Here is a 23,141-nt window from a genome sequence, read left to right on the forward strand (position 1 = left end):
CTGGCTCTGCCCTCACCTGCTCTCCTCCTCACACCCCAGACGTCCCCGGCGGCCCGTGGGACCCTTGTGTGCAGCCACGTCCTGAGAAGCAGGCCCGTTTTAGCCGCCCAGGGCTCAGGCGGCAGCCGCACCCTGCAGGCCCTCAGCGGGCGGGCGGGCGGGCACGAGACCCCAGCAGCGTCCTCAGGCCTCCAGCCTCTTCCACGAGGAGCGGGGAGTCAGCAGAGCGCCCCGGAGAGGAGCCAGCAGGAGCGTGGTCTGTGGGCAGGAGCCCCGTAACCCTTCCGCATCTGAAAAGGCAGGCCCTGCAGACCCGGCGAATGGATGCCATCCGGGGGCAGGGGCAGAGGCTTTCACGAGGCAACGAGGGGCTTACCTGGGGCCCCCAACTCGCCTGAGAGTGCCGTGGGCCTGGGGACCCCCCAGGACGGGAAGTCCCAAGTCTGCTCCCACGTCAGGCCCACAGCGACAGCCCGGGAGGGGAGGAAGCACATCTGTGGGGCCCACACGGAGAGACTGCGCAGGCACGGGGTCCGAGTTTCACAAGTTTAATAGAATATTCTAACTAGTCTGTACAGACTGAACCAGCGTCTTCAGTTACAAAGGATCTTCGGTAAGGCTGAGCACTCTCCAGGCCCGGTCACAGTGTGGGTCCTGGCTGCCAGGGACCGCGGCCACACACTCAGAAAGCCCGCACGCCAGCCAAGGACAGGTCGCTCGGAGCCCAGGGCTTTAAGACAAGATGGACGAGGGCTGAGGACTGGGAGCTGCTGAGAGGGACACCTAACGGTGGGGGGCGGCCGCACCCCACCCAGGGCCGGTCCGCAGGAGCGGCGGGGAGCCCTTCCTTCCACAGCGGCCCTGCCTCCAGTCAAGCCCCCAGGTCCCCAGTCACAAACACGGTTGCAGAAACTCGAGGACAGGCGACAGCATGCGTCCTGAGTCCTCACAGCACGAAAGGACAAATAAATACGAGGATGAACCACACAAGCTCGCGCCTCAGCGCCGCGGGCCCCACGGCCCCACCCCCACCCCGAGGAGGACAGACCCCCCGCCCAGCCCCTCCGAGGCGTCCGACACAAAGACAGGTGCTGGAGAGGAAGCGCGGGGCCTTCCCACGGGACGGGAGCAGGCGCTCCCCAGACGCCGGCCCTGGGCGCGGGCGACCTGCCACCCCCACCTCACGCGGCCCACGGGCCCCCACGCCAGGCCTGGGAGCCTACGGAGCCACACCCACGGCCGCGGAGGGTGCTGGCAAGAACCCCCACCGCCGAGGTGCGTGTCAGTCGCCACTGTACAGGTTAAGCAGAAACTAAGGAAAGGGGAAACGTGAGCGGGAGCGCCATGCACTGGGCACTGGTCGGGCCGAGCCGCCGCCGCCGCCGCCGGGACGGTCCTCACTGCTGCTTGCACTCGGAGGGCTGGCCGGGCTCCTTCTGCCAACGACAGGGACAGGACTTGTACAGAGCCGCCCACCCCCCAGGACAAGCAGGACGTCACTGTTCATTTCGTCACTCTAACCGGAGCAATGGTTACTGCAAATACACTTCAGAAGAGAAACAATAAACAAGCTCACTTCCCAGGAGGAGCTGCCTTTCTGCTTAAAGACGCTCCCGAGACCCTCTGGTTCAGGCGACACCGCAGGAAGGTCTCAGGCGAAGGGCGGCTCCTTGGGCCGCAGGGTTAACCAGGTCCCAGGAGACCGTGTCCCACGGCCGGAAGGCAGCCCGGGGCTCTGGGGGACCCACAGCGCTGCCTGTGACCAGCGGCAGGCCCTCCGCACCCCGCCCCCCCGGACAGGACCAACACCTGACCCTGGAAGGGCTCCTGTTCCAGCCCCGGGGCTCACAGGAGGGCTGCCCTTCCCCTGGACCTGCTCGCCTCGGTAATGGAAAGCGCCCCAAAAGCTAGGCACCAAGACCACCACAGATAAGCCCTGCCCCTCCCCAGAGTGCCCTAGTGCAAATGCTAGCCTTCCAGAAAAGGTTCCAGGGGAGCCCCTGACCCCAGAACCACCTCAATCGTGACCTCTTGTATGTACCTCCCACTTGGCAACCAGTGAGCTCCGTGGGGGGCCCACATGACAAGCCCCCGCGCCCCCGCCTGAGCTGAGACTACACGCCGCCCTGAGAACCCCCGGGCAGGCCTGCGGCGTCCGAGGACGCCCGCCCCGCAGGGCTGAGAACGGCCCCCGGGCCACAGGGCCGACCTGCGTGCTCTCTGGGAAGCCGCGTGTAAGGGACGGAAGTGTGTGTAAAGGGCGCACACATGGGAACAGCAGCCTGGCACCTGGGGTAACGGGAAGGACAGAGGACCAGCTGGGGCCTACAGGCTGGCCCTGGGTCTCTGCCAGCACTGGCCAGGGCCGACGGCAGGCCACTCGGGGACGGGGTCCTGCTCTGGCACCTGCCTGTCACAAGCCCAGCCGAGTTACCAAAACCCACCCTACAGAAGCCCTGGCTGACGCAGCTCGGAGCCCAGCGGTGTCACCTGGGGGCAGGCCTGCAGCCCCGCGCACGCTCAGGACTCGCCCCTCCACCCCTCCGTGTGAATGACACACGCGTCACCTCCTGGTATGACAGGAGACCAGTGGCTGGCTGACTAAGACTGCAGAGGGACAGTCCCCAGCGAAACCAAGACCAGGAGGGGCTGCTGGCGCGACGGTGGCTTTCAGCCTGTGGCCCAGGACAGAATCCAACTGCGAGCTGACACCACGTTTGATGTCCCCCAGTAACGGCAGCCTGGCTGCTCATGGTGGATTATCAAGGACCAGGAGCTGGCGGTCACAGGCACAAACAGCCCAAACCCTGCCCCGCCCTGGGACCAGCAGCCCAGCCCCGAGCACACGCGCAGCCCGAGCACGGCGGGACGGCTCCTGGCGCTTCGGTCACTGGTGGGCGAGGGAGTGGGCTTCGGGGACAGCCTGGCAGACACAGGGCGGCAGCAAGTTACTCGCGCAAGTCTACCGTCAGCCCTGGCCCTTCAAGCACCGAAGATCACGTCACCTAAGATGTGCCCTCAGCCCAGACCTGCGCCACACGAGGGGGACAGGAGGACAGTGCCGACAGACAGATCCTCGAAGGTGCTGGTCTGAGTGAGCACCAGTGTCAAGCGCATTCGGAGCGGGGGACACAAAGCCCCAGCTCCCATCAGCACGGCTTTCAGGAACTGGCTGCCCTCTGGCCAACCGGGGTGGGGTGGGGTGGTGGGGCCCTGCGACTTCCCAGCTAGCCCCCGGCTGCACCCCTCTGTGCCTCCTGCCCCCACACCTCGCAGGAGCTGAGTGTTCCCAGGGGGGCCTGTGACTGGAGCAGCCACGACGCCCCGCACAGGGGCACCAGCGGCCGCTCCTGTCCTCGCTGACACAGACCCCCCCCCCCCCCCGCCTGGTCCCCACTGGTGCTCACGGCCGCGCGAGCCAGCAGCTCTGCAGGTAGGAAGCTCTGGCACAAAGTCCAGTCACCCCTTTATCACCTGCGGGGCTGCACAACACCTACAGTTTGCAGGGTTAAACAATCAAAAGATGCACGTCCAGAAACATCACAGTGGCCACCTCCCATGCCCGTGAGGGGGGGTGGCAGGGGCACAGGGGACAGCAGGAGGTGGCAACGGCCGGAAGCCCAGGACCGCGGCCCCCAGCACTGCGGGTGTGCCAGCATGTGGGCCCCCCCGCCCAGGGCCTCTTCTCCTCCAGGCCTCTCCCTGGAGGGCAGTCCCATCGAGGAAAAGGCCACACCAGCGACCCCCCTTCGCTGTGAGCTCCAGAAGCAGGAGCCAAGCGTGGCTTCGGCCGGTCAGCTTCAAAAGCACACACGACAGACCCCGCACAAGGCCGCCGTCAGAGCGCCGCACGGCCGGCCTGGCACGCGTGTGCCCACAGTCACAGCAGCACTGTCACCACACAGACCAACCCTCGGAAGTTAGGAACGAATGGAGCTCATTCTTACCTAGAAACGCATGAATGATTAACAGACAAAAATTACACCTAAACGGGGAGAAAATGGAAAGGAGCCGTCAGCGAGGAAGGAAGCGGAGACGCACGAGCACACAGCAGGAAGCAGCCCGACTCCTCACGGACACGGCAGCAACCTGCCACGCCAGTCGGTGCCTCTCACCCCCGCCGTCTCCCACTTCCTGTGCTGGACAGGCTCTGACAGGTCCCCCGCAGAGCGCACGTCAGGGGACAGACAGAGGGTGGCCGAGCACAGGAGGGGCTCCAGGACGGCGCAGCCCCCACCTGCTCCCCCCACGCCCAACCACACCCCTCAGGGACCCCGTGGAGAGTGAGAATCGACAGTCCTCTGCCTTCGGCCAGTGACTCGTGACCACCAGGTGAGAACAGGCGCCCAGAAAACACGCTAGGAAGAGGACAGACACCAGGAGGACACAAGGACAGGAGCGCGGTGCCGCCGTCAGTGAGGCACGGCCCGGAGCAGACAGGGCCCCACGTCCCGGGTGGGTGGCAACGCCGAGGGCAGGGGAGTGGGAGCTGTCGCCACCTCCCAGTTCTGCTGACTAACTGCACTGGGCCCGGCCTGCGTCCGCGCCCGGCCCCGCAGCCGTCACGCAGAGGCGAGCAGGCCAGCCGCGGGGCGCGGGCCGCGCCTCCCACCCGGCCCAGCAGGAGTCCCTACTGTGAGCGCGCATTTCAGACACGGGGGTAACAGACTCGAAGGACTGGGTCCCTGCACAGACAGCTCAGGGTGTCGTCCCCGCTGGGCCAGGACGGGGACACACTTGACAATGTCTAGGGAACCAGAGGTACGTGTTAGGAACACCAGGTAACGTTAGACCCCGACAGCCGTGAGAATGAATTCTAAGGGCAGCTGAGTCACAAACCCCAAGCCGCACACCAGTGACCCCACGCCAGGCGGCCCAGCCCCCAGCGTGACGCTCCCCCGAGCCCGGGAGTAACACTCCGGACTCACAGGTAAAATTAGCGGGGCTGCCCGTATATTTTTGTCAGGTTTGTTTTAAATTATGAGATACCTAGACACAACTTCCAAGTGTCCTCAGCCCAAGTACAACTGTGCGTTGTCCTTACGATTCCATCAGTCTATTCACGTTAAAAACGAGGAGAACAAGTCCCCCCCAAAACCTCCTCTTTGTAGCCTTTCCAAAACCAAACACGCAAGAGTGTACACGTGCCGCCGGTTAAATCGTTACCTGAGAGGACCTAAGAGCTGGGGAACGACATCCGCAGGATGAGGAAGAGCTGGGAAAGCGCTGTCCTGACATTTGTACTTCGTACTCGGGGGAGCTCCTCATTCAAGCGTTTGTCTGATAAAGTTTTCTAACGAGAGGACACACACGTACCCCTGACGCCACCGCCCGAGCGGGAGCCCCAGACCTGCTCACCTTGGGGTTCACTTCGGCATCCTCCTCTTCTTCGCCCTCCTCGTCGCCTTCTAACTCCTGCATTGGACAGAGTAAGCAGGACTGAATTCTTGTAAACCCACCGGCCCCAACGTACAGCAACACCTCAGCTCACGAGGAATTCACTGTTATTATCCACAACAAATTAAGTCACTTCTTTGGATCCCTGGAATGTTCCCTGGGCACTTTCTGGTTCTCAGATAACCCTGAAACCAGCATGCTGCTCAAGAGCAAACTCTGCTCGTTAAACGATTATTCCCCAGGACCCTTTTCACCAGCCAAACGCAGGGTCGGAACGGGACACTGCTGTGGCATTTGCCATCCGACCAGTCCTCAGCAGGGCTGCAGCCCCGGCGGCAGCGTCCCACCAATGCCGTGACAAGGTCCTGGGGTCTCACACGCTCAGTCTGCTCCAGCAGAGAAAGCCGAACCCAACCCTGGAGCAATGAGGCTGCTGTCTAGAAGCCGATCTTACCTCCTCTTCTCCTTCTTCACCTTCTTCAAACTGAAAAAGAACAGAACACGTTCTTAGCTTCCTCAAGCGTGGCGGCGGCCTGACACAGACGCAGTGCCTGTCTAGCCCGCCTGGTCAGGGCTCAGGAAGGGCAGTGGGGCTCCAGGCCTAGTTCTCAGGGGCCACCCGCTGCTGGGCGGGTCTGGGCACAGGGACCCCGCAGGCCGGTTGGGGCCAGCACAGCACAGCGCTTGCCCAGCAGCCCGGCTGTGGTAACAGGAAGCAGGTATCTGGGACCCAGCCCAGGCAAGGACTGAGGACGGGGTGAAGAGAAGACTACCGGCTGGGTGCGCACTGGGTCCAACTAGGAAACTGGCTGATCTCGGCAAGCCAGTAATTTATGCACCATTTTACACGTGTGAAAGGGGAAATCTATCAGAAATATAATGAAACCTTGGGGTTTCATCTCTAAAGTCAGTCAGAACTCAAGGGCACACATGGGCGAAACGCCAGCGCTGCAGCTGGCTGGTCTTGAATGAATTTCTCCCACGTTCAAAGACATCACTGGTCAGCTCTCATTCAAGGTCCAAACACCAAACTAAGATGAAAATCACACTAAGAAGACACACTTAGTCACCACTGGCTACCTGACCCACGGGGCGTGATAGTTAGTGGCCTCTCTGATAATGCTTCCCTTCGAAGACGAGACAACCCAAATGGAACTGGGGCGCGTGCTGGGTGCTGGCGCGGTGCATCTCCAACGCCGGCCCCGCCTGCACGCCCTCCAGCAGCGAGCAGCACCCATGATCGGATGGGTCTTGGTGCCCCCAAGTACCCTAAGCAACCGGCAGTGGGAGGCCTTCCAGTGTCTCGCAGCCACAAGACCCACAGAGCGTCTCAGGTCAGATGGGAGGCAGCGCAGCCTTCTGAGGCCCCCAGGCCACCCTTCCGCCCGGGCCTCCCTCGGCGAGCTCGGCAGGGCTGGGCTCAAAGGCACGCACACGAGGGGAGAGCACTGCGGCCCGTGGCAGGGGCCGGGCAGCCCAGGAGCGTGGCAGACGAAGCCAGAGCCGCTCCACCCCATTTTCACCATGAACCCCGCATTTCCTAAAGGCGGGGTCTCGGCGACTTCTTGGGCTCCGAAGTGACCCGGCACTGGGCCGAGCCCCCCAGCGCCCCCCGCCTGCCGGGGCCTCGGCACAGAGAGAGCAGGCAGCGGAAGCCCGCCCTGGCCTGCTGCCCAGTGGGCCTCACAAGCAGGGAAACCCGGAAGCACCAAGGGGCCCTCGGGGCTCTGAAGGCAGGCTGTGAACGTGGGTCCCAGGGCCCAGGCAACTGAACCCTAGCCACCAAGGCCCTGCCTCAGGCGACAACCCCAGGGCCGCTGGGGGGCTGTGCCTGGCGACCCCAGCAACCTTCCTGTGGAGCGCAGGCCTGGACCCCTTGGGGGTCACTGTGCCAAAGGCCAACACGAGTTGGCTCTGCACGTGCTGCCGGCTCGCTGTGGCCAGACTTCCGTGAACGATGCCCCCACCCCCGGCCCGTTTAGCGGCCACCCAAAGCTCAAAAGCCTTAGGCAGGATGCAGCAAACCCCTGGGGTCTTAAGGACCCCTGAAATGAGCCAGCCTTGCCCAGGGACCCCTGCAGACACCCGCCTTTGCCCCGCCCCGCAAACCAGCAGCAGCGGCCCCCACGCACGTTGTCATCGTCCTCCACGGCCTCCCCCGTGAAGTACAGCACAGCCCGCGGCACGATCCGCTCCCGGAAGAAGTGCCCGATCTCGAAGTCGGAGGCCAACGTGAACTCAGAGTCTTCATCCTGAGGGAAACTACCTGTTAGCTCATTTCAATGGGATAAACGTCATGCCTTCCCCCCCAAGTCTGCGCCCCTCCCTCCTGGGAGCTTGACGAAGGCCCCCAAGGCCAGGCGTGCCAGGCGTAAGACACCAGTAAAACAGTGGGGGGCGGGGGGGGGCAGGCAAGCGCACCCACACGGGGAACACGGGCCTCCGTCCCCGCCCAGAGGGCAGCGCGCGCTCACCCCAGGGTTTCAGGGAGCGGGGAGGGACGAAGCAGCAGGCAGGCAACGACTTAGGAGACACAGATTTCTACAGCGACGGGGGAAGCTGCAGCACAACACAAATCTTACCAGCGACTCTCCGTCCCCAGAGGCTAGAAGAAAAGACAGAACATGTCCCCGTTACACTGGCAGGCGGCAGCGGCCGCCCCACAGCCAGGAAGCAGAACGGCGCGCGCCAGGCCGTCTCTGGGCCTCGCTCGCGCTGGGTGCCCCCTGGTGGGCGCCCTCGGACCTGCACCCGCCCCTCCCACAGGGAGCCGGTGCCCAGGAGCAGGGGCAAGGCACGCTGGTGCACCCCGCCCCAAGCAACGCTCCGAACTGGCCCTACAGAACCACCCGTGGTGATTTGGGACACGAGGGGACGACCTTTGAGCTTCGCGGTCCTCTAGGTCACAACTGCGTTTTTGTCTGTCTGGAGGGAGGGGACACAGCACTGAAACCTTCCTGAAAGATGTGCCGCGGGCCTGTGGGCAGGTGTCCCTCCACAGCTCCGCACTCGGCGGGACGACAGGTGACACCGGCATTGGCGCGCTGAGTGCGAGGCCAACACCAGGAGGCAGACCCATGCTCCGTGGCGCCCAGTGGCAGTCACGGCCCTGACTGCAGGGGCACTGGCTTGCCCCAGGGCTGAGGGGCAGCGCTGTCCACTGCAGAGTCCTGAGCGCTGGGCGGCCCCCCAAGCACTGGCATGCACGCGCCCCACGGCTCTCTAAGGCTCAGGTCTGGGTGCCCTGGCGCGGGGCTCAGGGGTCAGCACAAAGGCCTCCCTCACTCGGTTCCCGGACCCTCGTGTGGGTGTAAGCACAAAGAGGCCACTGGGCTAACCGCCTCACGCCCCCTTCATCTCAGCTGTCTCGTCGGCCGCGGTGGTCTCCTCGCCCAGCTCGTCACTGCCTCCCACTGGGGCCGTTCGTTCCCACGGGCTTATCACGTGGATTTGTCTCTAATTGCTTTAAAAGCAGATCGCCCTGGCCTGGGGGCTCCTCTGGTTGGGGTGTCACCCTGTATACCGAAGTCACAGGGTCGCTCCCCCATAAGGACGGGAGACAGCAGATTACTGTTTGTCTCACGTGCAGGTTTCCTTCTCTCACTCTGCCTCCTCGCCTTCCCTCTCTAAAATCAGTAAGCATGTCCTTGGGTGAGGATTTAAAAAAAAAAAAGCTATACTGAGCCTGAGTCACGTGCCACACAGATCCACTGCAGGTGGTCAACCCACCAAGATCTGGTGCATTTTTAAGTACATTTTATTATGTTGTTACAGTTGTCCCATTGTTTCCCCTTTGCTCCCCTCTGCCCAGTACCCACTTCCTCCAGCAATCCCACCCCCCTTAGCTCATGTCCGTGGGCCGTGCATATAAGTTCTTTGGCTTCACCCTTTCCTATGTTATTCTTACCTTCCCCGTTTTGTACTAGCCAATTATGCTTCTTAGTCCCTGCGCCATTTCCCCACTTCTCCCCCTCCCCCTCCCAGCTGATAACCCTCCAGATGATCCCTGTACCTATGATTCTGTTCCTGTTCTGGTTGTTTGCTTAATTTGTTTTTGTTTTTATTTTTTAGGTTCAGTTGTTGATAGTTGTGAGTTTGTTATTTTAATGTTCATAGTGTTGATCTTCTTTTTCTTAAGTCCCGTGAACATTTCATATAATAACAGCTCAGTGATGATGAACTCCTTTAGCTTTACCTTGTCTAGGAAGCACTTCATCTGCCCTTCCATCTAAATGATGGCTTTGCTGGACAGAGTAATCCTGGTTATAAGTCCGTGCTCTTCATGACCTTGAATACTTCCTGCCAGTCCCTTCCTGCCTGTAGAGTTTCTTCTGAGAAATTAGCTGAGTCTTATAGGCACCCCTTTGTAGGTAACTCTCTGCTTTTCTTTTGCTACTTTTAAGATTCTCTCTTGAACCTTTGGCATTTTAATGATGAGGTGTCTTGGTGTGGTTTTTTGGGTCTAGCTTGTTTGGGACTCTGTGCTTCCTGGACTTGTATGTCTATTTCCTTTGCCAAATTAGGGAGTTTTCCTTCATCATTTTTTCACATAAGCTTTCAATTTCTTGCTCTTCCTCTTCTTCTGGCACCTCTATGGTTTGGAAGTAGTCCCAGCGGTTCCTAAGCCTCTCCTCATCATTTTCAAGTCTTGTTTCCTCATTCTGTACTGGTTGACTTTTTTTCTTCCTTATGTTCCAAATCATTGATCTGAATCCCGATTTCTTTCCCTTCTCCACTGGTTTTGTGTGGATTTGCCTGTTTCACTTAGCATAGCCTTCACTTCTTCCCTTATGCGTTTGCCATACTCAAGCATATCTGTCAAGCCTGTGAGCATCTTTATCACCAGTGTTTTGAATTCTGCGTCTGTTAGGTTGGCCATCTCCTCATCTGTTAGGTTGGCTATCTCCTCGTCGCTTAGCTCTCCCACTGGAACCTTGATCCGTTCCCTCTTTTGGGCCACACTTCTCTGTCTCCTCATTTTGACAGTCTCCCAGGGGTATCTGCCTCTGTGTCCCAGGTAGAGCTGTCACTCCTGTTATGTTGTAAGGGGCAGAGCCTTAGGGATTTGTCAGTACAAGGTGACCCGTTTCAGCACATTGTGGCGCTGTGTGTGGGGGAGGGGTCTAGAGGGAACAATGCCGCTTGCTCAGCACTCGCCCCTTTCCCAGGCACCTCTCCCACTTCTGTATGGGACTGGCACCTCTCTAGCTGCTGCCCTGGCCATCATTCCCAGGGTGGGTGGGTCTGCGGACATTCTAGGACCCTGGGGGCCCTTTAAACAAGTGGACTTTGCTGAGCAGCCACCGCAATAGTTTTAGAGCACCCTTAAAAAAAAAAAAAAAAAAGGAAAAAAGGAAAAAAAGAAAAATCAGTCACCAAAATCTTGAAGTCCACTTAATTCCATTTGTATTTTGTGAAGTATTTAAGATCCCTTTTTAAGAAAACTTCCAACATCTCTAAGTGCCTTAGTGTCATGAATTCACACAGGTACCCACCAAAATGCCACACGAGTCTCCAAAAGGGATCCTCCTGAAAAAGTAACACGGATAAAACTGACGGCTGTCCTCGTCCCCCAAACCAGCACACGCTTGCACCTTCTAGGTTCAAAGGCACCTCGCAGAGGACGGCCACTATGACAAAGGATGGCCAGAGTGGCCGGGGAGCTGGACAGGAGGGGCGCCGGGCTCAGCCCTGAGAGCGGAGCCATCCCGCGGCCCTGGGACGGACGGGACGGACGCGCTCAGGCCAGTGGCTCTTCATCTCCAACTGCGGCTCTGCTCTTGGAAAGCAGAGCTGATGCCTTTCCTTCAGCCAACTGCTCCACCTCCTCGTTTTCACAAGGTGGGAACCACAGCAGAGTGGAACCTTTCAAGCTATGTTTCTGCCCCAAGTCTCTCAAAACGAAAATCCAATCTCTTGCTCACGACAACATATAAACTTCCAAACCCATGAAGTCATGCAGGAGAACGAGGGGCAGGCAGACGCCCCAGAGCTCTGCAGTGTGATTCGGAGTGCACCCACTGACAGGTGCCTGCAGGGCGAAGCGGAGGCCCCCCACTGTGCAGGCGCTCGGCACTCTCTCAGAATGGAGCCCGCGGGCCACCCCGCCTCTGCCCCCGCGTCTGTGCGCAGGCTGCCGAGGTCTGCGAGTCCTTCCCGTGCGCACAGGCCCCCGCCACCAGACAGCAGCGCGTTCTCATGGAACATTCTGAGAGCGGGAGGGAGGCATCAGGGGAGAAGGCCGCTACCACCCACTTACGTGACAGTTTCTGAGAGTGCCAGAACCAAACCCCGCTGCCCAAAGCGCCCCAAACCACACACAGCCCTAAAACAACCGTGACGCGCCGTGGAGGCAGGGATGACGTGACAGGCACACCCCAGTGCCGCCTCCCGCTCTCCCCCACGGGGGCCGCCTGACGCCGCCGCCGTGCCGCTGACAGAACCGCTGCGGTAGCCCTGCCACGTCTCCTCTCCCTCTGCCTGTGACGGTGCGGAGGGGGGTGCAGGCGAGGTCAACGCGCTCCCACGCCCGCGTTTCGTTCACGGCAGTTGGAAGTCCGTCCCGCCTTCTGCTGCGCAAAGCACCCCGGGAGCCCCAGGCCCCTCTCCCGGCGCAGGACACGCCCTAACCCACGCACGAGCTCAGCGCGAACCCAGCCCGCGATGCCGAGAAGACGCGGGCACGGTCCCGGGAGCCACCGTCGCCTGAGCGGTCATGCGAGGAAACGCTGACCTTGATGGTCACTTTCGCCTTCTTTTCCTAAAAACGAAACCCCCCCTCGGGCTCCTGGTTAGCGAAAGCAGTTACTAACGTGGGTCTTTTAGGGAAGGGAAGTGGGGGATGCGCGTCCACCACCAGCCCGCACCCCACCTCACCTTTGAGCGGAGTGAAGAAGTTGAAGAAGGAGTCGTTGGGCACCTGCTTGGTAATTGTCCGGACCGTGCCGCGACCCTTGTGCTTCTGCTTTTTCTTGATCGTTTTGACTGTGACATTTTTTCCTTTCTTCCAGTCGATGGTGCACCTGCCAGGACAAGACAGCCGTCACAGACACACTCTGAGAGAACACCGGTGACAGACACACATAGCCGGCACACCACGGCTCTGCACCTCGCCGGGAGGGCTGAGTAAACCCACCTGCATGCAAGCACTACGGGCCCACCAGGGGCACCTGCTGGGCAGCGGCAGAGGAAGGGCTGGCCTGCCGCCACCCCGAGGGGCAGGCGCCTGCAGCGGCAATGGCATTATTTCCCCACAACCTTCTGTACAGGTTCTGAAACATGCTTTCTGTGACCAACCCCAATCAAGGCCTGGCAAAGGCATGGGCCTGTCACCTGCTGCCCTTGCACAGCCCCCCCAGAGCACATGTGGGACGTCACCACACCCACACATCCAAATTCTCAAGGCCACTAAGTCGAGTGGGATGAGGTGGAGAAAGGAGGCAGGTGACCACCCTCAATCCTGACGGCCCGTGCAGAACCCGCCGGGGCCAGGAGCTCGCTGAGCGCTCCCCGGTGTGGCCGAGCACAGCGTGCTTTTAACTCTGTGACCCACCTTGCACCGACAAGAGACACTTGCCAGCAAAGGATGGAAAGCTGCCGGGCTGGCCCTGGGACGCGGCCCTTTCAAAGTCGCTCTCACCGTGCGAGCGCACCAGAATTTTAGTGCCATTCTGAATGACTCACTCAGGGAGAGCCATGGGGACACACACACACACAGTGGCTCCAGTGAACAAAAGTCACTTTCAATTCAGGATAAACATCTTCCAAACCAACTCAAACTAACTGAGAGGGATGAGTTCAAACACCGTTCGCCCCTTGGTGACCTACGGATTGACACCGCCAACGTGCTGGACGATGAGTCAGAGGACAGTAGAGCTGGCCCGCCCCTCAGTGGAGCAAGCAAGTGGCCCGCGCCCTCTGGGCAGCCTCGTGCACCCGCCAGCTGCTTGGCGCTGAGGGCAGCGCCCAGCTTCAGTGACAGTGAGCAGAGAACCCAACTCCCCCGTCAAAACGAGGGAGCTGGGCCCCTGACCCAGACCCTGCGCCCGTAATGTGACGTACGTCCCAGTGCTGGCCATCATGTCCCCAAACAGAAAGCTACTCACTATAAACCTCTGTCCCCTGGGCTTCAGCAGATGAAGACCTTCCCGCCTGCCCCCACGTCTGTCTTGCCGGGAAGTCCCGAGACCACCTCCCAGCTCTGCTCCAGAAGGAGCGGCAATGGCGTCCTTACCCGTCACAGTCGACAATCTCAGGACCCTCGAAGGAGAAGGGGTCGGCCTTATCCGGCTCTGACTTCATCTTGTATGTTTTCGTCAGGACTGAGTTGGTAAAGTAGTCGTTGGGCTCAAAGTGGAACTCTAGTACAAAAGACTGGAAACAAACTCAGTGTAAGCACCCGAGACCAACCAATACCCAGTGGCAATTGTATCAGCCCCACAGAACGCGCTGGAAACCAGCCCCTCGCTGAACAGGACGCCACAGGCAGAAGCCACACTGAAGGCACAACAGTGTGGCCACGACACAAGAAAAACTTTGTGGGAACAAAATGTCGTCCCAAAGTCAAAGTGCCAAGGACAGGCTGGGGTCACGGTCCTGGAGGAAGACACTGGGCGTCGACAGCCCACCCTCCCCTTCCTCTCCCCGCCGATGGCAGACACGGCCGCGCCCTGCAGAGCGCAGCAAGACCCCGTGCGGGAGAAAAGCAGGCACGGCCCCCACTAAGGACAAAGCGTGCTGCAGCCTGAAGAGACAGCGTGACAGGAAAAGGGGACACAAGGGTACAAAGCAGCCGCCGCAAATAACACCCAACGGCCAGTGGGAAAGATATTCCGCTCGTGAGTATCAAAAGAAGCGACAAGATGCGGTGCCCCTCCGGGCCAAGTGCACCAGCAGTGAAGTGCAGCGCGGGTGAGTGTCCTGGGAAACCGGGGCGCTCACGTACTGAGTGGCTCTGAGGACAACTTGGTGATGAAAAGAAACAACACACCAACAAAATGAACAGGCTGTTCTGTGCCCCCACACTATTCTGAGGCATTTGTCCGACTTGAGATGCCTGAACGGACGTGCGGACGCGCGCACCCCTAGTTTATAAAGGAGCAGAAGCCAGCCCCGGCGGCCAGTCAGAGCGAGACTGCGCAGGCCCCGCCCCCGCCTGCGGCGCGGAGTGACGCTGGGGACCAGCTCAGTGTCAGCGCCGCTGTGCCCTCCTCGGCCAGAAGATAAAGGACTGCCGCCTCCCCGGGCCGGCTGAGGGGAATCAAGGGGAGCAGCACTTGGAGCAGCGGGGGCTGGGGTGCGGGGGTGTGTGTGATGAAGATGAACACAGGGCTCTCTGCAGAAGGGAGGAGGCCGAGAATGGCCACGAGGGCCCAGGAGCACAGACAGGTGACCAGAGGACTAGGGGGCCGTCCAGCGTTTCCAGAAGGGATGGCAGCAGGGTGTGCCCAGGAAGTGTCCACTGACCTTTGCTGGGGGTAAGGGGGTCAACACACACAGCGACTGGTCTGGTGACCCAAGTCCAGCAAGGACGGGAAGGCGGCGCAGGGCGTGCGGTGCCTGCGCGGCTGTCCCGCGCGCGGAGCAAGGCACGCAGGCAGGCGCGGGGCTCCCTGCTCCCGCACACCCGCTCTGGGCAGGGAGGTGCCTTCCCTCCCCTCCACCAAGCATGCTGCCTCCTTTCTTCATGCTCCCCCGTTCCCGTGTCTTCCCACCCCCGAGGCCTCTCACAGACACCCAACACGCGGGAAGGGGGGGGGGGTCTGAGTGTGTCACAGGCCGAGGACGAGGCTGCCTCCTCCGCAGCCCCCAGCCCCACAGTAACGAGATGTGACAAGGACTCTCCTTTGTGCCCAGCAGAGCTGACCCGGGGGGCCGCTGTCTTCGCCAAGTCCCGTCCCAGGAGGACCAGGAGAGAATCCCGCGCCCACTGCCCGCCTTGACAGCAGACGCCCCACCCCGCATGGTGGCCGTGGTCAGGGTGGACAGCAGACACGGGATTCTCTGTGCTCTGCTCTGAGCTTGGAAGTATCTCAAAACAGAGGTTTAACAAAAGCAGAGCGGCAACGATTACAAGAGACACTGTGAGCAGGAGTGCCGGGCGGACACTCTCTGGGCCTCGCAAGCGTTCACCTCCGCTGACCCGGTCAGCGCACTGAAAGGCACTGGCAGAACTTTAAAGATTTGGGCTCGAGGATGCTGACCCTGACACAGCGATTCGGATGGGGGTGGGGGGTGGTACAGGACGGAACGTTAACCAAGTGTGCCTGGCTCCATTCTGAAGCTGAGTGCTTCTGTTTTCCTTCAGTTTCAACATTAGATACAACGGTTTTTAAAGGGACGAGACGAGGAGACACCGGCTGTGACAGTCACGTCCAGAGGATGGGGCTGCGTCGTGTGCTCCTGGGTTTCCCACAGCGAGCACACAGCGCTCCCAGGAGAGGAAGACCCCAGTCCTCTGTGGGCCACGTGACAGAGGGAAGGAAAAGAGAACGGGCCCAGGAAAGTCACCAGTGTCCAAAGCAAAGGAAGGACGGGGAACACGCCCCAGAAGGAAACACCAGTGAACTGAAACTCGATGACAGCTGAGAAAGCAGTGTGAGGAAAACCTCACAGAACCTTAAAAGCGTGTCACCTGCAGGAGACAGGGCACACACTGCTCAGTAGGCGAGGCCTGGGGACGCCATGGCAAAGCCTCCGCGTGCCGGGGAGAGGGGACAAGAGGGGTCACTGGGGTCCAGGGTGCTGCAGTAGGAGAGCTCATGCCCGCACCCCACCTGCAGAGGGACAGTGGACGCCAGTCACCGCCCACGGAGCAGCAGACACAAGGGGGAGGGACGCATACAGGTGTGACCCCTGCCCCGGCCTGCGGTGAGCGTCACCTGCAGGGCTGGGGAGAGAAATCCCACTCCCAAAGGCCTCACTCCCTACCTGGGGCCATTGCTCTGCGACAGGGAGGGGAGAGGACCCAGGCGAGGTCCCCACCGAGGTCCCTAACCCACGCCCCCTCGGAGCTTGTCTCCAAGACCTGAAACTGAGAGCCACCAGCCAGCCAGTCAGTCATGTGTCACTGGATCTGCTGTAGCACTGGAATGGAACCCGTCAGCCACAGCAGACTGACAGGTCACGAACAGTGCTCCCGCCAACCCCCAGCTCAGCCAGGGGGCGTGCGCCCCCACGTGTCCCCGAGGGAGGGGGGTCTGGCCGAGGTCTCACTGGCAGGCAGACCGCCCCTCGCACTGAGATGACCGCTGCAGCAGCTGCTGCGGGAAGACGGGTTTGTGACCATCACAAGCAGGGTCACACCCTTAAGCCTTCCGGACCTGCAGGGATTCCCCCCACACCTAGGAGGTCTGCTCCATCAGCGCCGTGGGTCGCTTTAACAGCGCTGTTCACACCCCTCATCCTTCTCAACTGGAAAGTACAGGGGACGTGAAGGAGGAGGGTAGAGGGACAAAGCAGCTGAGGAGCCCCGGTGTGCCACAGCGGGCACCATGTGGGGCCAAGGAGCCCGGCCCTGGTCTGACTCCTGCACCCACCACCACGCAGCAGGTGACCTGAGTCCGCCAGCACTCACCATGGGCTGCCCGGGCTCCGAGAACTTCACCTGGATGTCCTGCAGGTGCTTCAGGATCGGCTCATCATACTCCTAAATGCAGAGAGAAACAGGGAGTCTCCAGGGAGCGTGAGAAACCCCACGTGCCCCCGCCGAGCCGCCATCGCCCTGGGGCAGTGCTGTCCTCGCCAAGTACTGACTCCCAGGAAGACCCCAATCCATTCCCCAGCGACCGGTGTGAGGGGACGGCAGAGCAGCGCCTTGTCACTGGCAACCGTCAGTACCAGGCACCAAGGGCAGCGCCTTCAGGGCCAGGACGAGGGCCCCAACTGGCCTCACAGCACAGCTGCACTGTGCTCGGGGACAGACGTGCCACCAGCAAGTGGGTCCTGAGCCTCTCCGAAAGACAGCATCCCAAGCAACGCCCAGACCAGTTACTGACGTTGGTGACCACCTCCCTCCCATGACCCGTACCAATCAATACCCCAAACCCTCCACACGGTGACTCCCAGGCAAGGACTCTGGCCCAAAGGCGACAGGCTTTTACAAGTCCCTGGAAGCCCACCGACACTGTCATCCCAGCAGGCCCGACAGCAGGGAAGGGATGACAAAACCTGCAACCCCGCGACCACATCCTAACCAGGCGTCTCATCTGTAAAACAGTTACTTCTTCACCCCCGACTCCTGAGGACTAAACTGAAAGGCCTCCTGAGGTTCCCCGAGGTTCTAAGAACTGAGTCCGATACGTAGCCTGTCCCCCACTTAAGAACAAAGCAGCAGTGCCACGCGCAGCCCGCACCCCCACAAAACGCACGCTCACTCCGAGGCCACCGGACCCCGCGTCCCAGGAAACGCCGGCCCTGAGACCACACATTGCCGACAGTGCCTGTACCTCGCACTCAGCGCCCAGGGGGACGTCGTCCGTGGTGTGTCCCCAACTCCATGGCTCTGGGTCTTTAAACTCATCTCCTCAACCGAGAGGTGCCCACTGGCATTTCCCCAAATCCACAAAACAAGCACTGTGCCATTCCCGTCTCTCGAGGACAGGAACTTCGAGTGGCCCCAGCACAGCACAGACTCAGGACCTGGGGCCCAGCTGCTTCCTGCAGCCGTCCACTGCGGCCCCCACTCAGAGAACCAAGGACTCGGGCCGAGCCCGCCTTTGGGACTTAGCGATCGGCCAGAATGGAACCTCCGACCGCCACCCGCCATCGGTCACAGTGCAAACGCCGTCCCAGCCCTCCCCCACACGGGTGAGCAGTAGAAATGCTGGCGTGTCTTTCTACCGCTGGAAGACTAAAGGCAGCAAGGCTCTGCGGCTTATATACGGAAGCACAGCCCCAACACGGGTGCGGGGAGGAGACACGCCTCGCTGGAGGGGGCCCAAATGCGCTGCTGCCCTCAAAATCAAGGACACACGTGGGCAAAGGGCCACAGCCACCCCTGGTCACTAACCAACATCATCCAGGCCAGCTAACCCCAGCAAGTCACCTATAGGCACCAAGAAACCCCATCACGACAAGCCTGCTGCCACGTAGTGCGTCCCAGTCAGCTGCACAGGACCTGTCCAGGCACGTCAGAGACACAACCCCCAGGCCCCGCCAAGACCCGCACTCAGAACCCGCGAGTCCCCGGGAAGGGTCCCCCCACTGAGGTCTGAAACAAACTCACCCGTGAGTCTGTCTGCTCTGCTGTGTAGGGACACCCCACCCTTGGGGCACATCGGAATCCCGTGACAGCTTCTACCAACGCCCCACCTGAAATCACGTGTTTTAGACGTGGCCCCGGGTTGGAAACACACTCATCCCACCCACGGAGAAGCCTCACCCCAAGCAGGTGACAGGGCGGCCGCAGGCCCCGCGCCGCGCTCCACAAGCAGCACTGTGCTACCGCCCGGCCGGGGACGAGCCGAACACGCAGAGCACAGCCTCCACGGACTCTTAAGCAGGACTTATTTCTGCATTCTGGAAACTTCCAATGTAACTCAGTTCAGGGAGAGCCCAATTTGTTTCCTTTCAACTCATCTATCACTTCACTATAGAAAGCCTAACACCAAGACAAAACCAAAGAGCGGCTATCCCAATTTTTAGAAAAACCAGACATTTTCAAGGGGAGCAACGAGGTTAGGGACGCGCTGTGCACTCACACAGCTAGCCAGGCTGCCCAGCGGGCCGTCTCGTGTTTCAGAAGCCCCCAGCAGAGAAGGCTCTCGAGAACGCATTAGTGCAGGGGTGTGTACACGCATACACACTCATGCCCTCACCTGCCGGCAGGCCCACCAGGGTGAGGCAACGGCCCTTTCCCGGAGGGGAGCGGACCGGAGCCCCGGTTCCGAGCTGCAGGCCTTCCCACCACACCTGCAGACGGGGTGGGGGCCCCACCAGGAACAAGCCCCCCCACCCCTGAGAACAAGACCACCCGGAGTGGGTGCCGACCCGCCCCCGGGGAGCGCGCTCACCTGCACCAGCTCGCTCAGCATGTCCACGTTTCTGAAGATGGTGAACCAGAACTCCGGGATGCCCCTGGGGTGGGGCTCCTCTGCCGCCGCGGCCTCTGTGTCCGCGATGACTGCTTTACTCTTCACGTCTCCCTGAGCAGTGAGGGCGCAGAACAGAACACTCACCACAAAGCGGCACAGGAACAAAGAGCCCCACGGCTCAGCGTGGACCATTTCAGGATCCCATGCACACTGCCGTCACAAACGCCTGGCCTTTGAATCTGCAGCTCTGGGACCGCTGAGGTCACGGTTTCAAATGTTTCTGGGGACAAAGCACCCCACCCAGATGTAATCCCGTGACGTGATTTAAACAGGAGGAGAAGCTGAAGAGGTGGTCTGAGGCCACCACACTGGGAAAGGCTGTGCAGAGCTGGCTCTGTGTGGCGTCTGTCCCTGGGACCATTACCCAGAACCACACGCAGCCCCCAGATGTCAACAAGCACCACACGTGTCCAGTGACCAGGAGGGGGCTCTCATCTTCACATCTTCACGGCAGACAGAGGCACCGTGCAAACAGGAGGGTGTTGACCAGAAAGGCTGGGGGGCAACGGCGGCAACAGAGACGCCAGGGAGGGCGCTAAGGGCCGCGCTGCACGGGGCCCCGGGGAGCGACGCGCTCTGTCACAGGGACCTCACGCGGAGGCTCGTCCGTTGGCAGAGACAGGGCTCTCTTGAGCAGTAAAGACCTGCACCACAACCACACTGATCTGCAGCTGCATCTTCTACCAGGCCAGGCTCTGCGTAATTTCGGACGGAAAACACATGGCTACCAAGAGGAACACATACTTCAACCCCCACCCCCAAAGTCAGTTTCACAGGATAGAAGCTGCTCATCCCCCAAACACACCATCAGGCTGACCAAGTGGACCTGCTGGCACGGGACCCGTCACCAGAAAAGAAAAGGCTGTAAGCAGGTGACAGAGAGGGCACACCACCCAAAGGGCCCATAACGCAAGTGGTGGGACGTTTCCAACGCTCCGCACCCCTCACCACACCCCCGCCTGCTGGTGACCCCCAGCAGGACACCTGACGGAGATGTGCCCTGACGCTTCAGCCGCCGGCGGCCCGCCGTCCCCACAGCTCCCTGCGCAGGGCGGCACGCTGGCTGTGCTGGCGGACGGCGCCCGGTCGGGTGCCAGGCCCGCGGCCGCACGGAAGCCCGCTCACCGACCTGCGGGTGGAACAGCACCCGCTGGCAGCCCCTGTCTTTGTCGCCGCATCGGTCACTAAAACCACCGGCAGGCGGTTCTCACTCCTACCGGGACTGGAAGAGACCCCGCGCTGCACTTACAGCCAGCTTGTCCTCCTCTTCGTTCTCGCTGTGCCACTCCGATTCTGAGTCCGTCGGCTCGACGTCCCCCGTGACGAACTCCCTTCTCTAGGCGAGAGCGAGACCTCAGTTAGCTCGCGTGGAACGTCAAGCGTCAGGCCAGGGGCTTGCCAGCAGCGGCTCCGGGAAGGCCGGACACTGCGCACGCCTGGAACTTCCTCTGAGATTTCGAGTCTCAGGGCTCAGGGGCCCCGCGCCCCGCTTTACTGGGCACGCAGACCCGGAGGCCGTCCCTCGGGCCGCGAGCGGCGCCCACCTTGTCGAAGAGCGGCTGGTACAGCGCCGCGTACTTCCGCTCCAGGTCGTGCACCTCCTCGTAGAACTTGGCCTCGATGTGCGCACACCTCACCTGCAGCTGCTTCAGGGCGTTGATTCTTCTCTTCACCGCTTTAGGGAGACTAAGCAGGGCGTGGAGAGAGAGCACCTATGCTCCATTAAATCGTATTTAGGGTGACAGAGAACTAACGTCCTTACTGTGGAAAAGAGCTACAGTCATGAAGAAAAGTACACACATCCCAACAGGAACAAAAAAGGTAGGGGAGGAAGCCGAGGTGATAATTCTCAAAAGAAAAGCAAGACACGGAACAAACTTTTCATCATATAACACGTCCAAAAGAACTTAAGTTGAAAGACTCCCTTTCCCCACATTAACGACGGAAAAACAACACTAGCAGGCCGGCAAGGCCGCGCGCAGTCAGTCCCGAGGGACTCGGCCCTTGGGGGCAGCAAGAACGTGCAGATGTTCCCTAAGCCCAGTCCTGCCGGTGAGGACTGTTCCCCCGGAAGTAACCCGGCATGTGGGTGCTGCAATGTCCGCTGGCGTCCTCTCTGGGAAAGCGGACAGCGGGCCACAGGGACACGCGGACTGGCCAGCGCCCGGCCCGGCCCGAGTGTCCCAGGCCTCGGGACCAGCCGCAGACACACGGGGAGCCTCCCTCGGGCCTGCTCTCCTCCGAACTCAGACCCGGGAGCTTCGCTGCCTTCCATGCTCTTCTACACTCTGAAGGGCATTTCAGGCTGTGGGCGTCACTCGGAAGGAACACACCACTTTCAGCCCTGGGGCCCGGCCAGAAGGCAGGGCAGACCCTCCGCCGCACAGACCCGCCCGCGTCTGCCCACCTCGCTGCTCGCCTGGACCGCGACGGCGACAGCGCACAGCACAGGCAGTGCCCGGGCTCGCCCTGCCTACAGGCTGACGGGACAGCCGAGTCCCAGAGGACCCCTGGGCCGGGACTGTCGCACCCACGGCCGCCTCAGGGCGAGGGTCCGTCGCCAGACCCCCAACAGCCACCTTCCTAGGACGAGTATGGGGAGAACGCGGAAGCAGCAGAACAAGTGTTCGAAGCGGGGACGCCCTCTAGCATCGGTGCTGCTTCCCTACACTATTACACATTCCGAGTTTTTAGTTTCCCAGGTTCTCCTAATGGAGTAAGAGTAACAGAGGATTCTAAGCAAACTGGATCCCGCTGGGCCCAGCCGTCCTGAGTCTCCTCGCGACAGCCACATCAAGTGCAGTGTCCACGCCCACACGCCCTGTCCCCAGCCCACCACCGTTTCTACAGCGGAGAACCGGAAACCATGGTGGCCGCAGACTCAGCCCGCAGACACTGCACAGCGTCCTCTCCCGGGGAGCCCCTAGCTGGGCAGAGCAGATCCCAGGGGTCCCCTCCCCACACTGACAGCCTCAGGACACACGGAGCCCTGCGTGGGGAACCGTGAGAGGGCAGGACGCTGAGACCAGGCCCTGCAATGGCAGCCAGGTGGAGGCCAGGCCAGAGGGGAGCACGGCCGGGACACAGGCCTCTCCTGGAAGAGGGGTCTTTGGTGCTGCAGGTCCCCGTGGGGAGTCGGGGTTGGCGGGGGCTCTCAGCTGACCCGGAGCCACCAGGAAGAGAAAGCGGCCCGCCCTCCTGGCCTGCCCGCCCCCTGGGCTCTGCAGGGCCTCTCACGGCCACGGGTCTCAGTCCCTCCATCGCCTCCAAACCCCAGCGCTGCAGGCCATGTCACTGAATGAAAAACACGCCACTTCCATTCCAGGGGACAGGGGAACAGTTTGCTCCTGTTCCTTAAAGCTGCACCGAGTCTCACCCAGGCATACTCACGTCTCGATGTAGCTGGAAGGAGTGTGGGAGACAGTGTCGAGCCGTTCCTGCAGGGCTGCCAGTACCTGCGGGTTCTGCATCACCTGGTCTGTGAGCCTCTCTGTGAAGGGTGGGAAAAGGCCAGGCAATGTCACCACGCCCCCCCGCAGGACAGCCGCGAGTCGGGCTCACTGACACACAGCCGCCCAGCCGCGCTCACTGACTCACCTTTACGTACAAGTGGCTTGCTAAAGACATGCTCTGAAAATAGCTAAAATCTAC

At 61.0% G+C, this 23,141-nt stretch overlaps 1 protein-coding gene and 1 non-coding gene across 6 annotated transcripts in view; both read right to left on the reverse strand.

Moving 5' to 3' along the window:
• Window positions 1–1,378: 1,378 nt before the first annotated feature.
• NAP1L4 (nucleosome assembly protein 1 like 4) overlaps window positions 1,379–23,141 on the reverse strand; it is a 32,723-nt gene continuing 10,960 nt past the window's right edge. For 3 of the 5 annotated variants that reach the window (XM_090292914.1, XM_090292931.1, XM_090292923.1), the window contains 12 exons: window positions 22,881–22,980; window positions 21,035–21,176; window positions 20,740–20,826; window positions 19,410–19,541; window positions 16,973–17,044; window positions 13,631–13,770; window positions 12,274–12,419; window positions 7,980–8,002; window positions 7,530–7,649; window positions 5,852–5,881; window positions 5,359–5,415; window positions 1,379–1,436 (listed from right to left, as the gene is read on the reverse strand). In XM_090292914.1, the coding sequence (XP_090149040.1) occupies window positions 1,398–1,436; window positions 5,359–5,415; window positions 5,852–5,881; window positions 7,530–7,649; window positions 7,980–8,002; window positions 12,274–12,419; window positions 13,631–13,770; window positions 16,973–17,044; window positions 19,410–19,541; window positions 20,740–20,826; window positions 21,035–21,176; window positions 22,881–22,980 (1,088 nt within the window). In that variant the 3' untranslated portion in view covers window positions 1,379–1,397. The other 2 variants (XM_090292905.1, XM_090292897.1) reach the window with 2 other exon arrangements.
• On the reverse strand, window positions 16,409–16,534 carry LOC150017359 (small nucleolar RNA SNORA54). The gene has a single exon (XR_016509553.1). It is a non-coding gene; the product is annotated as a small nucleolar RNA SNORA54 (small nucleolar RNA).

Source organism: Furipterus horrens, unplaced genomic scaffold, assembly GCF_987537825.1.
Source record: "Furipterus horrens unplaced genomic scaffold, mFurHor1.1.pri manual_scaffold_2, whole genome shotgun sequence".
NCBI classification, from domain to species: domain Eukaryota; kingdom Metazoa; phylum Chordata; class Mammalia; order Chiroptera; family Furipteridae; genus Furipterus; species Furipterus horrens.